Source organism: Paramormyrops kingsleyae, chromosome 11, assembly GCF_048594095.1.
Source record: "Paramormyrops kingsleyae isolate MSU_618 chromosome 11, PKINGS_0.4, whole genome shotgun sequence".
NCBI lineage: Eukaryota > Metazoa > Chordata > Actinopteri > Osteoglossiformes > Mormyridae > Paramormyrops > Paramormyrops kingsleyae.
Window position 1 is genome coordinate 17,084,689 of NC_132807.1, and position 16,452 is coordinate 17,101,140.

A 16,452-nucleotide genomic window follows, 5' to 3' on the forward strand; every position below is an offset into this window, starting at 1 on the left:
CATTGTACTTACAATGACAATAAAGCATCTATCTATCTATCTATCTATCTCTAGAAAATAAACCAAATTTGCAGGTCGTTCTTTCATCAGTTTACGAGTTACTTTCCTTGTACTTTTTAATTTCCTTAAAAGAAAATCCAGATACAGAATTAATTAAAGTACAGCGGAAATCCGAGCATATGCCCGGCACATAGCCAGAAATTCTCTTCGGGGTGGGGGGCAATCTTACCGGTAGATTCGCCAAATGAGGGGCGGGGGGGAATCCTTTATTTTACTTCCTACTGGCTACGTATTCCCGGGGGAGGGGGGGGGTCAAACCCTTAATTTAACTACGTGCGTGGTGTTAGATACGTATTTATATTAGCGTTTGGGCACATGGCTTATTCCTAAATCTGCGTATTTGTAAAACAAGTAGCTCTGCAGTTCGCACTACTACGGTAATGATTTTATGCCCCTTTAATATACTTGTTTGCAAAGGAAATTAGCATCACATTTTGAACTGCGACAGGTGTAATAATGGTTAATTAATAAAAAGCCAACTTTCCGTGTCAGTTTGATAGAAGTCATCAGACTGAGGAAGACGGCGGGGTAGCTCTTCATCCTCGCTGCGCTCCTGGACGTACGTGCGTTGACAGCTCCACCTGCGCCAGGTGCCCCAGCCTTACACCCATCCAACCACATTTTCTTTGAAAGGTGTTTCGTATCATAATAACATATATAGCCAGAGGAACTGTACTTTTTGGGGACGTGCAGATGAAAAGCTGACCCGGGGAGGGGCTGAGCTTTGTGCCTCTGCGGCGGGGTGAGGCTGCCGGCTGAATGGCCCTTTGTCCGGTACCGGGAGGAGGATCCGGCGGCGCACTTCAGAGGCTCCAGCTTTTATCTCGCTTTATATCCAGAGTGCATGTCACTTTACCCTGGAAGACCTCCTTTGTAGGCACTTTGAAAGTGACACTACCCCGCCGGAGAGTGTTATGGCAGTTTGCAGTAAAGGGTATCAGACAAAGTAGGTATTTCCTAGGTAGACTTTAGTGTAGTGACTCTGCTTTAGATCCTTACCCGTGATCATCCACTGCCTTTTTGCACATTTCTTCACTGCCCTAAAATCAGCTCACATGAACTAGCACCCGTGAGTTTTGTTTTCGATTCAGCTTAACCGACCGGCTTTGTCATTGTTATCTTGTGATCTGATTTAGTTTTTCGGGGATTTAATCCGTCAGTGTTTTCATGGTGTTTTGCCGTGACATCGCTTTGTAAATGCGGCTTGTGATTAAGTGCCGTGTTTTTTTAAGCGGCCGCAGTAACTGTTCCCCAGAGGGCTGGAATGATGATGGTGGATATGGGGTCATTATACGGCCCATAAATCCTCCCCATTTCACGGCACTGGTGTCACTTTCATCAATCCCGCCCTGTGTGTGGAGGAAAGAGGCTAGTGATTTTATTTAAACAGCCGCTGCTTGGGAAAGATGGACCTCATCGTTAGCCTCCCCCAACCGCCGACGAACTGAATGGAGTCGCATGCAAATATGCACTGGCAGTACTGGGCCGCACCGAATTCCGAAACCTTCACCTTTGGAATGAAATGCAAATCAATTGACGTATCGTAGGTGTATTCAGTGAATAGACCGATAAATATTTATTATTATTTAGTAATAGTTTTGTAGCAGGAATATAAGTCCTACATGACATGAAAGGTGAATCCCGAGGCTCTCGGCCGATCTGATGCCTCCCTGCCTCGGTTTCTGATGCGGGGACAGCACGCGCTTTTATTTCCCGTGAATTTTCTCTTAATCATGACCTCTGTTGTAGGCCTACTCTTTGTACATTGTTTTGGATATTTAAGATGATGGATTATCCTTGAAATTCAATTTGATTCTAATTTAAAAAGTAAATAGTTATTTGTAAAAATTGCCTTTGGGCAGAAATTTTGTGAAATTTTGTCATGTTTTTACATATTATATAATAAGTACAAGCAGGCGTGTAGTTAGAGATGAATGGGTGGGGGGGTTGAGTCTTTATGGGGGGAGGGGGGGCAAACTATAAATGACTTAAGACAATAGATACATATTTATTTAGGGGGGCAAAGCCCCCCCTCCCCCCGAAAATAGGCCTAAAATGCCCCTGAGTTCAAGTAAACAAAAAGTAGTTGCTTATAAAATACAGCTAGGACAAGGAGTGTGCAAATTCATCACATGATTTTGTTGAATTTGTATTTATTTTTTCAAAAACAAGCTATAGGAGCTCTAGACCATGTAGGAATCAGGTGGAACAAAGCTGGGTGTGTTTTCACTATTATTATTTTTAACGATCTTTTGGTAATCATAGTAGATTGATGTTGCTAGCATGTTTTAATTAACAATCTTTATTACAGACCCTATAATATTGGTCGTGCTATTGTTCTTAGATACAGTAGCTATTACAGATGTGGTGATCAGCCATGCTCATCACCATGGAAATGGAGCGAAAGCACTCTTTCCATTTTGTTGTAACAACAGTACTTGTTAAATTGGACTTTTGAAGTCTTGAAAAGCTGTTGTGCTCCGGGGACACTCTGACCCTGCTTTCTCAGCTGTTACTTCGGGTAACAGCCTCTGCTAAATAAATAAATGTAGTTGTTTCAGTAAAGCAGCACTTTCCATTTTCAAAATTGTCAATATTACAACTATAATCTAGATATGCAGAAGAGTAGAGTGAATTATATTCTTATCAAAATTCAACCATATGTGGATGTCATTCATCCTAAAGCATCGTTTACTCTATGCATGTATATCTGTGTTTATAAGGTCACTGCACCTCTTTTCCATTTCTGCCAGCATTTAGTCCAGTGGCCACAGAAGCTGACAAACTCTATTACTGTATGTGGTAGAGAAGATGGCCCGGCCCGTCTGGAAAGTTGCCGGCCCTCCTTTCTCTCTCTCTCTCTCTCTCTCTCTCACACACACACTCTCTCTCTCCGTGTCTCTCCCCCGTATCCTAGCATTCCGGTAATCCCCGTTTGAAAAAGCTCTGACCTGGGGGGGGGCCACTCTGAACCTGTCGCACCACACCAGTGCGGCCAAGCAGAGCAGCCACCTGCAGAGGGGGACACGAGGTGTGAGAACTTCAGAGGAAAGTTCTCAGTTTATCCAGAGGGTCAGAACTGGGTCAAAGCTCTCAGAAGTAGCCCATTGAACTTAAGAACCACCTGAAAAACTTCTCAACGAGCTGTGGATCTGACCAGAGGAACACAATGAGCACCAATGTATCAGCCGTGCAGGACTACTATGATTACGCAGACTGGTATGACAATGGCGAGCCTACTAAACCAGCAACAGAGTAAGTGTCTTGTTTCATCTTTGTCTGAGAAACTGTTATCAAATGTCTGTCCTTCAGTGTTTTTTTTTTTTTTACTGAAGTGTCTTTTATAAAGTGTATCTTTGAGTTACAAAAAAAGAACTTGTTTCACTATTACAATGGCAGCGATATTTTGTTGCCACTCTGTAAGTTAATGTAAAACAAGGTTAAATGTTTTAGCTGACAGAAACAACTGTTAGTGTGTTTAATGGACCTTTAAATGATGAGATGAAAGATTTACCAGAGCCCTTGTCCAGGTGTTTTGGGTCATGGGTTTTGCTTGGGTTGTATGTTGGGTAGCAATACTTCAAGATGTATTCAGATACATAGTGGTACGGTTACGATTCATACTTCTGCTGTTCAAATTCAATGTCTCACTGCATTGAAAAAATACTTTTGCGAGTCATATTGACTATAACCTCAGTCAAAATGAATCAATACTTTTATAATCAGAAAAAGCAGAATGAGTAAGAGAGGGTGTAAGCGGTATTTGTTTGGGCCCTGAAAGCAGCAGGCGGGGGGTTTTGCCAATACCTGATATGATTTCCTGCAGCAGGAATGACGCCAGGGGGATATGATGTCGTTTTCTGCCGTTGCTGTGCAACAGATGCTGGGAAAAGGTGTTCAGAGTGTCCTGGGACGCCCCGTGCTTCGGGGTATCTCATTGTCTCTGTCCTACAGAAGACGTCTTGGTTTATATAAACATGCTGAGGTCACTCATTCCTCTTGTTTCATTAATTTGGGGCACAATATTTCTGCCCTGTTAAGACACGCTATGTCTACTGGAGGGCTCCAGTTCCCAGTTAGCCACATCAGCCCGCCTCCATCTCCCAGCCTGCTTTGCATAGATGAGCTCTGGCTCTGTGATAATCTGCCGTGCGAACGGAATTTGTCTCGGGGTGGGTGTACAGAGATGTGGCGATAAGTGAGCTCAACGCTGACCGTGACGATTGCCGTCTCTCCCATGACACTTTCAGGGTTATCGTCCCATGTGACCCCACTGCCGATGACTGGCTGTTCCACACATCCATCGCGGTCATATCTGTGAGTCTTTCACAGGAAAAAGGACATGCCCACCTTGGTACCCTCTACCCACTTTGGGTGTACAGCCTTATGACAGGACTTTGGGGAGATGGGTCATTCTTTTGTTCACTGTTTTGGTATTAATTCATTCATTGAGATATAGCGTTGTGAGTTTAAGAAACCTTAGTATGATCTTGTTGCATAAAGAGATTTTATTGTGGATTTTTAGTATTGCAATAACTAAAATCATTAATGGAATGTAAGTCATTGATATTAAATCAAGATATGTCACTTAACTTTCAGACCTTTACATTAATGTTTAGATGTCTGTTTGAAGAACGTATGTACTAAAATAGAATACTTGGCAAATCTCTTAGCAACTTCTGACCATTAAGCTCTGCTGTTAGCCTCAGTGATTTTTGTTTAAGACAAACTACCTGATTGGTCCCGACAAATGGGTGTTATCAGCTTTGGCCCATTTACTCCGAGCTCTCATTGGTCACTCTAGCTGGGCGGCCTGCAGGGTTCCTGCTCTCTACTGGCGCCTCCCTCGCTGAAAACTGGGAGGGAGATTAATGGCTGCAGAGCGGTACCCTGACCCTGACTGCGGGGTGGTCTGCAACAATAAAGCAGACGTCTTCTTTTTTGCTAGTGTATAGTCATGCTGATATTGGCTGCAGTGACCAGATGGAAACAGCGGCATGGAGGCTTCAGGAAAGACGTCGCTGGGTTACTCAGGTGACAGTGATACCGCCGTCTGTCACTTGCAGGAGATGTTGGGTTTCATGCTCCAGTACCTCCCCTTTCATCGGTGTTTGACTTGGTACAACAGTGTCAAAATCATACAGCAGCCTGTCCATCATAATACCGGCAGTATTCTCTTCAGTGAAGGAAATGTCACGGCCAGCTGCTAAAGCCTGCGTTCCCCCCCCCCCCCCCCAGTCCAGTGAACTTCCTGGAGCAGACGCGGCACCGAGGGCTGGCCGTGGCCGTGTTCGGCGTGATCTTCTGCAAGCTGTGTGGGCTGCTGCTGGCCCGCTCCCCCCTGCCCTTCTCCAAAAGCCAGGAAAACAAAGGTGAGAGTGACGCTTGGCTCTCGCTCAAAGCTCTGCGGGAAGCACACGGCTGTGTAATCGCGGTATTCCTTTCCGGAAGATTCCGATCGCCTTGACTAAGTGTGAGTCACCCTGTGGTGAAGTTTTTTCATGCTGAGGTAATGGGGCAGAGTCAGAGCTGGGTCAATGCGATGCAAGGCACAATTCTGTCCTCCTTAAAGGAGAACTTTATTGAAAACAAGTTGCTTTCACACAGATGTATTCTCACTGACATTTATCTCATCTTCCCTCCAAGGCAGCATGTAACAAACGAAGGTATCCCTTTCAAAATCACTCCGTCATACTTTACATTGCATTTCATTAACTGCTCTTCATCCTGCTCCCTTTTATCGGTTGGATTTTTGCTCTTGATGTCTTTGCCTTTCTTTATGTTTACGTCGTCCATCCTTCCTTCTGGCCATAGAGAGATGTGCTGCATTTTAGCACGTGCTGTTAGTGAGTCTGTGCCGTTTCTTGCAGAGTACTGGAAGATCCTGGGTCTCTTCTACTACCCTGCCCTGTACTCCCCCCTGCTCGCCTGCGGGGGGCTGCGCAGTCAGGTGGGCTATGCGCTGGGCAGCCTCCTCTCCTGGACGCACCTCGGAGTCCTCGTCTGGCAGAAAGTCGACTGTCCGCGGACCTCCGAGGTAACAGGAGGGGTATATCTGGGAGCGCAGAGCCGCCTCATGCTAACCCTAAGCAGCACGGTGAAGATCGGCATGCATGCAATAAAGAGAATCTGAGTGTGCAGAGGGGTTTGTGCCTCAACATATCACCTCCAGGCCAACTGTGTAAGATATTTTATGCATGAATGAATAAATGTTACATTTATATAGTGGTTTTCAAGACATCCAAAGCACTTTACAGAAGCAATGGGGAGCCACTTCAACCACCCCCACTTGTGTAGCCCCCACCTGGATGATACGATGGCAGCCATTCTGCCCCAGTACGCTCAGCACACTAGCTAAGGTGGGGAAGGGGCAGGGGGGAATTCACCAATTAGATATAGGGGATGATTAGGAGGCCAGGTTTGAAACGGCCATAGTGGGCAGATTCAGCAGGACATCGGGTCCCAGCCCAAGTCTGTTATCGAGGTTTTAGTGTTGATCTGTTCAGGAATAACTGAGACAAAGGGCATCCATCATGCTGTTTGTACAGAGCTGGGGTCAGATATGGTAGCAGCCACCGTTAGTCATTTTTCTTCAGTGTATTCATCTGATGACTGTTTGAATCGGAGCAGAACCATCTGGGGGGAACAGATTTGGGGGTCCGGAAGCCCCCCAGATAAAAAGCGGCGCTTCACCCCAGACCTGGTCTGCTGGAGTCCTGTCCCAGAGTGCAGAGTCTGAATCCGTTAATCACGTCAGTGTCCATGAAGCAGCAGCGCACGGCGTCCCAGCCTCACACAGTCTGCTCTGTATCTCTCCAGTGGTAGCGTCTGTTTCCCCCCTGGTCTGGGGCAGAAGGTCAGAAATTAATGGGGCAGACATATTTTATTTTATAAACCTTTTAATTCAGCGGCCAGAGGGAATGTGTGATTTTCATAGATTGCTTCGGCTCTCTTCGGAAACCAGGAATCTAATGGTTGTTACGTTTGTTTACAGTGAGTTGAGACGTGATCCCTGTGTCTCGATCTCTGCTTCTGTATAGCCATGAAGGGGGGGATCCTCTGGGAGATCTCCCAACTGGGACGCCCTCTCTGCTTCTCTTCTTGTAGATCTACCCCTATTACTCCCTGTTAGCAAGCCTGCCCCTGATCGTCTGCCTGGCCTTTCTCAGTCTGCTCTACCCGCGGCTGCTGTTCATGGCCCTGAGGAGCAGCCGGGAGGTCAGTGTGTCTGAGGTGAGCGACCCCAGGGTGGGTACAGGAAGAGGTGAGCAGGGTCTCACTCATATAGCGGCTGTGGGAATTTAAATGAGGTTCAAATTAAGGACTAATTAAAGGCAAGATTTAAATGAGCAGCATGAAACCCAGAAGGGAAATTTGAGGTGATGAAATTTTATTAACCGGTAACAGTTTAGCTAAAGTATAACACATTCCAATTCCGGTATGAAATCTTGTAAAGAGCTGTTGTGATTGTACATGTCATATTTTAATATTACTGCTATGCATTTTACAGTCAAATCCATTAATCAATGGCAACCACTCAGTTCTCTCTTCTACTAGAGATTAAGTATACAATTATATAAAATTAGAAGCATTACAAGTGGAAATAGGGATTTGAGAATTCAGCATTTACTTACAGAAGCGCCCTCATTGTCAAACAAGTCCTACTTCCAGTGAGACCAATCAGAGCTACAATTCCAATAAAGTCCCACTACATGCCAGAGGCCTAATCATCGTAAGCTGCTTTCATTTAATTGGCTTGCATAATGTTTTTGAACCGATTATGGGGATGTTGTCATTTCCCACAGAGAGGACACAATGCGCTGTGTGTCTGACGGTAATCTTTAGCAAAAGCCTCACCCTGCAGTGGTCAGAGATCGCAGATGTACAACCTGTGAGCAAAGACTGCATGTGATTTGAAATGCTGACATAGAAATCAAGGACAAGACAAGAGCAACGGGCATAATTCATAAATGCGAGGTGCTCTTCCTGTCATAAAGATGGTCATGTTACTCTATGGCCAATGAAGGAAACAGGAAATTATGAAATTGCATTAAAGGATAAATAACTCTCATACGTATCAATGACAGACGGATGTGTGATGTATGTTACACTATCTTTTCCTCTCAAGTTGTGTTCACCGTTATTCATTTTGGTCATTTTTAGGACCTTGACAGCAGCTACTACAAAGATTATGTTAAAGAAATCCTGCAGAAGAGACCTACACCAGACGACAGGTTGGGAACTGCATCAGAAAATGAGCATCAATATTTAACTATGCTTGGTCATATTGCTCAAGTGCACAGTGGCAGTTATGGCTGATATATTAAACCCTGATATTTTCTCTGGCCCTAAGGCGGTTAGTCGGTTCACTATATTGCTTTACAAAATTGGAAACTGGGTCGAGGTGAGTGTTGTGTACTTAACGAAGATCCGATTTTACACTCTGCGTTGGTTCGAGTTGGAAATCAGTTGTCGAAAGTGTTCTTGTTAATTTATTTCTCGTTAATTTCTCACTGTTGAGTAATGACAGTCTTCTATGCCCCGCTTGTGTCCGCTGGAGGTGAGTGCCGAGGCCGTTAAGGGGAGCCTCTGGCTTTCCTGGCAGACGTACTTGTATCACTGCAGATAGCCGGCAGGCGGCCTAGGAGCCTCTGTACCTTTTCGAAGTCGGATCTAACGCTCATCTATATAACAGGTGCTGCGTTTCAGGCATCTCAGCGTGCAGAATGGCAGCCTGGAGCAATTTTTCGGTGCCTCTGTTCATAAAGGCTGCAGGTGGCAGAGACACCATCCTTAGCTTTCATTCGTCAGCATATAACGACTGGGTTGAGAATGTCGAGTTGTGGTATTCAACCTGTTAAACATCTGATATTTATTTAATCTGTCTCCTTAACTCTTCCAGCGTGACCAAGACTAAGCTGGCTGAGAGGATATTTGATGCCTTAAAGTCGTATATCTCCAGCCCGGAGGAAGGTGGGCCCCCCCCCCCCCACATGATCCTACAGGCTGTCCTGCTAACTTCATGCATAGCTTAGCAGCTGACTGTGGATTCTCCTCTTCCTCAGTCTTCCAGCTCCCTCTGAAGCTGACCATCTCGGCGACGGTCTCCTGCATCGCGGTCTATCAGGTGCATTGTGAAGAATTTCCCTATCTGATCGCCTGCATTAGTCAAAAAAACATGTTTAAATTGTTGCATAGTAAAAATTTGACAGTAAAATCGTGATCGATAGATACAAGTATGGCACTACAACACATTTCTTTGTAATGCATAGATGCATATTTTACATGTTCAAGTTTATATATACCGGAACCTTGGAACTCGACCAACTCTGATGTGGAACGAGTCTGTTGACTTTTTCAACTTGTACTTGTGAAATTTTTCTGCTTTATCTACAGTACATTTAGTGATACAGTAATCATGGTCCCTAAGAAAGTTTGCAGTGACAGCAGCAAACCAAAGAGGAAAGTAGTGAGACGTGCACATGTGTATTCGCTCGCATACTAAGGATCCGAGGTTCCACTGTAAGAGCAATGTTCTCTGTATCACTTAATTGTCATTAATCAGAGTTGCATTATCTCACCAATAGGTGGCGCTGTTACTCGTGACTGCAGTGGTACCCACGCTTCAGAAGGTCCGTGCTGGAGTCAATGAAGAGGTCACCTATCTTCTGGCTGGCTTCAATGTCATTCTGTCCCAGGATCGGGCGGAGGTGATCCAAATCGTGGTTCACTACATGTGGTGTGTGGAAGGTATGCAGCGACGGGCACGTGGGGTCGACCTTTGAGCTCCAAAACCAGGATCTTGTTCAATAAAAAAAAGAAAGAAAAATCCTGAAGCAGTCCTGACTGCGTCTCTGATCGTGGCTGACGGCAGCTTTGCTCTTTCTCCACTAGCTTATCCAAGTGGGAATTCCGGTACGTTCTTTATGTGTAACAGCTGAACTTTGTTGTCATATCTCATTAGCTGAGACGGGTATTCAGAGGTACCTGCGTGGGGGAGGCCTAGCTGGGAGGGGAAATGAAAGTTCCGTGTGCCGCCTGACTGTCACACTGATCTAAGAAGTAGCTGCAGCAGCCCAGAAGCTGGTTAAAGCGACTGTGATGTCAAAAAGACGCAGGATCTCCCGGGTGTCGCTCCCCTATACGCCTCGCTGTTATGTAAGAGGCGGATGAGCCACCTGCTCCTTGTCACCTGTATCTGCAGTGTGTTACCTCTCAGCGATGACTCTGTCCTGCCTGGCCACCCTAGTGATGCTGGCGAGATCCATGGTCCTGCACAGGTAAGCACATCCGAGCCCATCGGGCCTACATAGGGGGCGGAGCCACACAGAAGGGCTCAGGTGGAGATAATCAGGCTGCCCCCCTGCAGTCTTGGGCTATTATTTTCTGTTTAGCATTTATATGTCTGAAAAACTTAATAAAACAGTAAAAAATGCATGATATTATCTGGTATGTTACATTACTAGTCTGTACACAGTGCCTTACTGTCATGGTGAAATTTTGTAATGTTATTGCCTGGCATGTGTCATATTACATTTTATTTATTTATCTCATGCTTTTATCCAAAGCAACTTACGGTAGAGGGAAGGGTTACAATTTATGTGTGCTCCCTGGGATTTGAACCCATTACATTTGCATTGATAGTCCAGTGTTCTACTTGTTAAGTTCGAGTGGAGTAGATATTGTAATGTCATTGGTTGGAATGTGTCATGTGGGCTGGATATTGAAATGCCATTGGCTGGGATTTGTCACGTGGGGTGAATATTGTAATGCCATTGGTCTTTGGCTGAGACATATCATGGTGTGGATTTTCAAGTCACATTTCTGATGTGTCACTACTTTTTGATATGAGGCTGACCTGCAGGATGGTAATTAGCAGAGCTGAGGCTTGTGCAGAGTCTAGACTACAACCATCTAGACACATATTGCGACAATTTTTGGAATCTAAACTAGACACATCAAAGTAACTTGCCATTATTTGATGTTGTTTTTAAGAAAAGAAAAAAAAAAAACATTAATCATATATCACGTGAAACACCAGGAGGGAGTGAGGATTGATGTGTAAAATCAATAGGAACTGGATTCGATGAGCAGAATTTGAATCATATTTGGAATTAATAAAATGCAAACGTAACCTGATCGTGTGTGTGTGTGTGTGTGTGTGTGTGTGTGTGTGTGTGTGTGTGTGTGTGTGTGTGTGTGTGTGGTAAAACCTTAAACTTCCTTACTTTAGGGGACATTTTTCAGGTCATCATTTGGATAACCTCAGTTTTATATTTTTTTTTTATATATATATATATATATATATATATATATATATATATATATATATATATATATATATATATATATATATATATATATATAAAAAAAACAAATCTGTCAATGCAATCAAAAAGGTAAAATATGCCGAAAGTCTCATATTTTGTATGGTTACTTATGGTTAAGGTTAAGGTTAGGGCTCATTGGGGTTAAGTGTGTCCTGACTGGGATTAGGGCTTTTCCCATAGAAATAAATGGAAGGTCCCCATCTAGATAGATATGCCAACATGTGTCTATGTGTGTATCTGTGTGTGTCAGGGATTAGAGCTACTCCATTCTGTGACCTTTTCCTTAAAAATAAAGCATCACATTGTTATTTCTGTAAATTGTATGTTTATGACCAAACCATTTATCTGGAATACAGGTATGGAAAAAATCTGAATGTGTCGCATTGCATGTCGATTTAAACGGTGCAGCTAAATTTTGCGCTGGTGCTCCGTAAATCTCCAGTAAGCTTTACGAATGCTGCCAGTGGAAAAGGTTAGTCTGGAGCCCTAGGGTGGCTCCTGTTTTCTGCATGTTCTCCCAGTTCATCCCTGGGCACCAGCCAGGCAAGTCATGTAAGATTTAGGAAGCCTAAAAGCAACTGTGTGTTTTATTTATGGCAGAGATGCAGGGATGCCGGCGTGCTGTCCTGCGGCCGGGCTGCGCCCCACGCTCACACACGCTCCCATGCATGCATGCTCACACACACTCAGATACATGCAGGGATGCCGGCGTGCTGTCCCGCGGCCGGGCTGCACCCCACGCTCACACACGCTCCCATGCATGCATGCTCACACACACTCAGATACATGCAGGGATGCCGGCGTACTGTCCCGCGGCCGGGCTGCGCCCCACGCTCACACACGCTCCCATGCATGCATGCTCACACACACTCAGATACATGCAGGGATGCCGGCGTGCTGTCCCGCGGCCGGGCTGCGCCCCACGCTCACACACTCCCATGCATGCATGCTCACACACACTCAGATACACACATACACTGACACACAAGCTCACATACACACACACTCACACGCTCACACCCAGTAATGGGATTTCCATCTGCTTTTAGGCAGACTGAGGCTATGCAGGCTTACAGTTAATATTAGCAAAATTAAATCCCTGTGATGGTCTAATTGCAGAAATAACTCTAACTTGGGGCATAAACAGCAATTAGAAAATGGAAGCGAGGGGATTATACACAGTGAGGGCAGATACCATACAATGTGGTGACAGTCCTGCAGGCCCTTGTTGGGGTATCTATGCTGCAGTGACCATCCTGCAGGCCCTTACTGGGGTATGTAAGGTGCAGTGACAGTCCAGTAGACCCTTACTGGGGTATGTAAGGTACAGTGACAGTCTAGTAGGCCCTATCTTATGTCTACCTTTTGCTCAGGTCCAACCTCAGAGGGCTGTATAGGGGCAACGTCCACAATGTTCTCAATCGCAAGAGAATAGCCCGCCCATCACGACAAGCCCTGGTCTGCTGGATGGGCTTCACCGCATACCAAGCTGCCGTCGTCTGCCTTGGTAACTCCGATCTTTGATGGCATGTTTTTATTTTCCAAAGAAACTTGTCTAGAAGAATATATGTTCTTCACACTTTACTAAAAATCATTGGACGAGTTTGCAGGGGGTGCTATGGTGAGCGCCGTGTTGGGCATGGTGAGCATATGCTAACGGAGAGTTCCCAGTTATCCCAGTTGATCCCGGTGTCCAGGCCAGTGCTCTGCTGGCTCCTGCGATCTCAGGGCTGCCCATGATTTTTGGCAGGAAAATGCAGTTAAATTTTGCCCATGAAATGTTGGTCACAGTCGGCCTTTTCTCCACAGGTATGGTGATCCAGACGCTGGTTTTCTTCATCTGCTTCCTGTTCGCTGTGTTCCTGGTCCTCATTCCCATCCTGTACGGACGGAACTTCATGCTCTTCCGTTTCCTCCGGAACATGTGGTGAGGACGACTCATCGCCCGGACACCCATGCCATTTCAGGTGACCCCTGGGTCACAGAGGAACGCCCTTCAGCGCGGACCCCTCTATCAGTGACCTCTCCCCCCCTTTTGGTGTGTGTTCACACTTCCATAGCCTATCTTGATGTGGTTCATGTGAGTTTACACTAGTGACTGGCACTGAGTGATACATGTGGTACCTTTTTTACATTTTCATTACACAAACAGGATTAATCAACATGCTAGTTGCTGATGGATGATGCATCTACATGCAACACGGAGGCTTTGCCCTCCCTTGTCCTATCAGTAGTACAGATCAGCTAAACCCTAACCCTAAGCCCCATAACGATCAGCCTCTGAGTGTTACCCGTCACCACAGGCCCTTCTGGACGACGCTGCTCCTCATCACGGTTCTTCAGCATGCAGCCTCCAAGTTTGCCTTCCTTAAGAATGATGCAGGATCGAGAGAACTGGTCAACAGGTAGTGGTTCCCCGGTTCCCCTGACAGTGCCTCATAGAACCATGCTCGTTCTGTCCAGTAACCAGTCGGCGAAATGTGTGAATGCTCACCCCCTTCGACAGGAGCGGCCCTTTCCTGATGGCCTACCTGCTCTTCCCAGTCAACGTTCTGCTGGGGTTGGTACTGGGGGTGTGGAGAATCGTAATCACGGGCCTCTTCAACATGGTGCACCTGTGTCGCATGGACATCAGCCTGCTCAGCCGGGGAATGGAGGCCTTTGACCCAGGTGGGTGGGGCCATGGGTGGCCTTCAAAGTGGATAGCAACAGTCATCATAGCAACAGCTTTCAGTCTCCCAGTCTCTGCCAGTCGCTGCGGTATCAGCATTCAGTTACTTGTCTCCCGCATGACAAGGAGGTGTTGAGCATTGCACTCTAACTCTTGGCGATGCAGCACCATGCATATCAGCCGCATGTGAATCTCATTACAGCGACACATTTTTAGCTGTGTTGTCTACACCAGATCATGCAAATTCCCAGCCATGAAATTACAGTATTAAAATAGCAGGCAATTTGTGCTAATGGACGTCTTTTAAAAATGATGCGCAATTTTCTGTCAGTAAGTAGATGGATGTGGACCGGGAAACTGTATGGGGTGAAGCAGTGGCAAAGCGCTCGTGTTATTGCGTGGGATGAATGCAGCACCGGCGGATCACCGAGCGCAGAACCCGGGTGACGGGCTGGGCTGAGCCTTTAATTTGTGCAAAAGCGTTACCTATCTGCTGGTACTTTCAGACTCCCAGTCAGTGTGTCACCCCCACCCCCCCCAGGATACTGCTGCTATTCCTATTACCTGATGATGGAGGCAAGCCAGTCACACCCAGTGATGAAGGCTTTCTGTGGTCTGCTCCTGTGCTCCGTGCTGGGGGGGGGCATTCCCGGCCTGCAGCTGCGTGATGCAGAGGAAGGTGGGTCCCGGGAGGCTTTGTCCCATTTAGCCTGGGGAGGTCCCTTGTTTTCAGCGGGCCAGACGCCCCCGCCTTACATGCCGTCTCCCTGCCCCTCAGCTGTGCTGCAGCTGCGCTCTGATTGGCCCATTTTTATTGCCACCTGTGTGTTCTGCACAGTGATGTCATGCCCCTCCTACACCAAAGCAGCTCTGCTGCTGGCATCAGTTAGGTGGACGGTTTATGTGCCATAGGTGTGTGGCCACATGGTTAAAGCCTGGGCATGGGGCGGGGGGGCGGGGGGGCGAGGGGGGTGTGGTGCTTGATGGCGACTGCTCTCCATCATTTTATTGAATGTTCTACTTAAGATCTACAAAGTCGGGAAAGTGGGGTTTTGGGTAGGATACCTATTCTGAAATTATCTAACATTTAAGTTCCTAATAAATCTTGCATTATTCCTTATATCAAATAATTTAAGAAAAATAAGTCCGGAGACTTATTCACAAGAAACCTTAAAAACAATCTTGTGTGTTTAATGCTTATGTGAAGCCCTGGGCTAATTATTTTAAGAACATTTAAATTGCGCTACTGGCTTTTGTGCGGAAATGTCTTTTAATGAAGTTCTCAGCCGTGTGTCTGCAGCCGTCTTCGCATGTGTGAGTCCTGAGTCCCTGTGCTGTCCTCTGCCCGGGGTCCCCTTGGCTTTCAGGAGTCCGGCTGGTCCAGAAGGAGAAGAAGCCGACGCTCAAGTCCAGTGCCAGGAGGGCTCAGGCACGGTGGCTGCTCCTCTACACCCTGGTGAACAACCCCGCTTTGGCGGCCTCCAGGAAACACTTCGGGTGCCAGAGCTCGGAGAGCTTCCTGAACGGGACGCTTAGCCGCGCGACCAAGGAGGGCGGTGACAATGGAGCCAGAAGGGGTGCAAGTGCGCGCGGGCTTGCGGTGTGATTTACGCTGCAGCATATCTGTTCCGTGCGTGAAATTCTCGCTGGTTGCTGGGGTCGCTGTTTTCACGATGTTCACGTACAGTCCAGTAATGGCACTTTGATAGTACTGTTATTAAACACTGTAATTGTTGTTTTTCTGAGTAACAAATATAGATGTTTTTTTTCAAGAAACACGGTTTTGTATGAGCGAAGTAAGCCATTGTTCGCGCGGCCCTTATGTAGCCTAAGTTCTTTGTTTTTTTTTTTAACAGGCTAGGCGTCCGTCACGGAATAGTTTGATTTAAATTCAGATTTTCAGTCTTGTATTAGAGTACGGTAATTTATTTTGTTTTGATATTCATCACTTTATGTTCTGCTGTGTTGGGTTATCTAGATGAGACTTCAATGGGCTGCCCTTGAATGTATATGTATTAAAGATTAATGCATCTAGTTATTATTAATGTGTTTTGGGAAATCATATAGGCCTAACAACTCAAACGTCCTGCTCCGAACAACAAATTAAGCAATAACTTGGAAATGTTACGATAGACGAAAATAATGTTAAACTGGGCAAACAGGCAGTTTATCTTACATTCACTAATGATTGGTACACTCCTGATATCCATCTCATTGTGTACACGAATGTATGTGCAGGGTATTGCTAATACTTTGAAACTTTAATTGTAAAAACGGTATTAACGTTATGTGTCGCGTTTGGCTGCTTCTGGGACATTTGTAGGAATATTAATTACATGTGTCCGATAATCCTGTACACGTCCGGGATCCGCTAAAGGGAAGTAGAGGTCG

The 16,452-nt window shown here is 45.9% G+C and overlaps 1 protein-coding gene across 5 annotated transcripts; it reads left to right on the plus strand.

Annotated features, from left to right (window-relative positions):
- The first annotated feature begins 310 nt into the window (after nt 1-310).
- stra6 (signaling receptor and transporter of retinol STRA6) lies at nt 311-16,099 on the plus strand. Of its 5 annotated transcripts, XM_023815915.2 has the most exons (19): nt 311-437; nt 553-650; nt 2,978-3,315; nt 4,311-4,377; nt 5,009-5,094; nt 5,299-5,432; nt 5,931-6,097; nt 7,168-7,293; nt 8,224-8,294; nt 8,963-9,033; nt 9,126-9,187; nt 9,648-9,810; nt 10,265-10,340; nt 12,764-12,897; nt 13,200-13,317; nt 13,694-13,795; nt 13,897-14,060; nt 14,603-14,740; nt 15,429-16,099. In XM_023815915.2, exons 3-19 carry the CDS (start codon nt 3,230-3,232, stop codon nt 15,665-15,667), a joined length of 2,004 nt encoding a protein of 667 aa, XP_023671683.2. In that variant the 5' UTR covers nt 311-437; nt 553-650; nt 2,978-3,229; the 3' UTR covers nt 15,668-16,099. The 5 variants fall into 5 exon arrangements, with proteins under 5 accessions (XP_023671683.2, XP_023671711.2, XP_023671693.2 ...); XM_023815943.2 differs by lacking the exons at nt 311-437; nt 553-650 and adding an exon at nt 667-693; XM_023815925.2 differs by lacking the exons at nt 311-437; nt 553-650 and adding an exon at nt 757-1,006.
- Nucleotides 16,100-16,452: the final 353 nt, after the last annotated feature.

What these genes read in the sequence shown, in the direction of transcription:
- stra6 (XM_023815915.2), top strand. Translation starts at nt 3,230, where the DNA reads ATGAGCACCAATGTATCAGCCGTGCAGGACTACTATGATTACGCAGAC. An exon ending in ACTGTCCGCGGACCTCCGAG is followed by an intron (nt 6,098 to 7,167) that starts GTAACAGGAGGG and finishes CTCTTCTTGTAG; the next exon opens with ATCTACCCCTATTACTCCCT. An exon ending in TATCTCCAGCCCGGAGGAAG is followed by an intron (nt 9,034 to 9,125) that starts GTGGGCCCCCCC and finishes CCTCTTCCTCAG; the next exon opens with TCTTCCAGCTCCCTCTGAAG.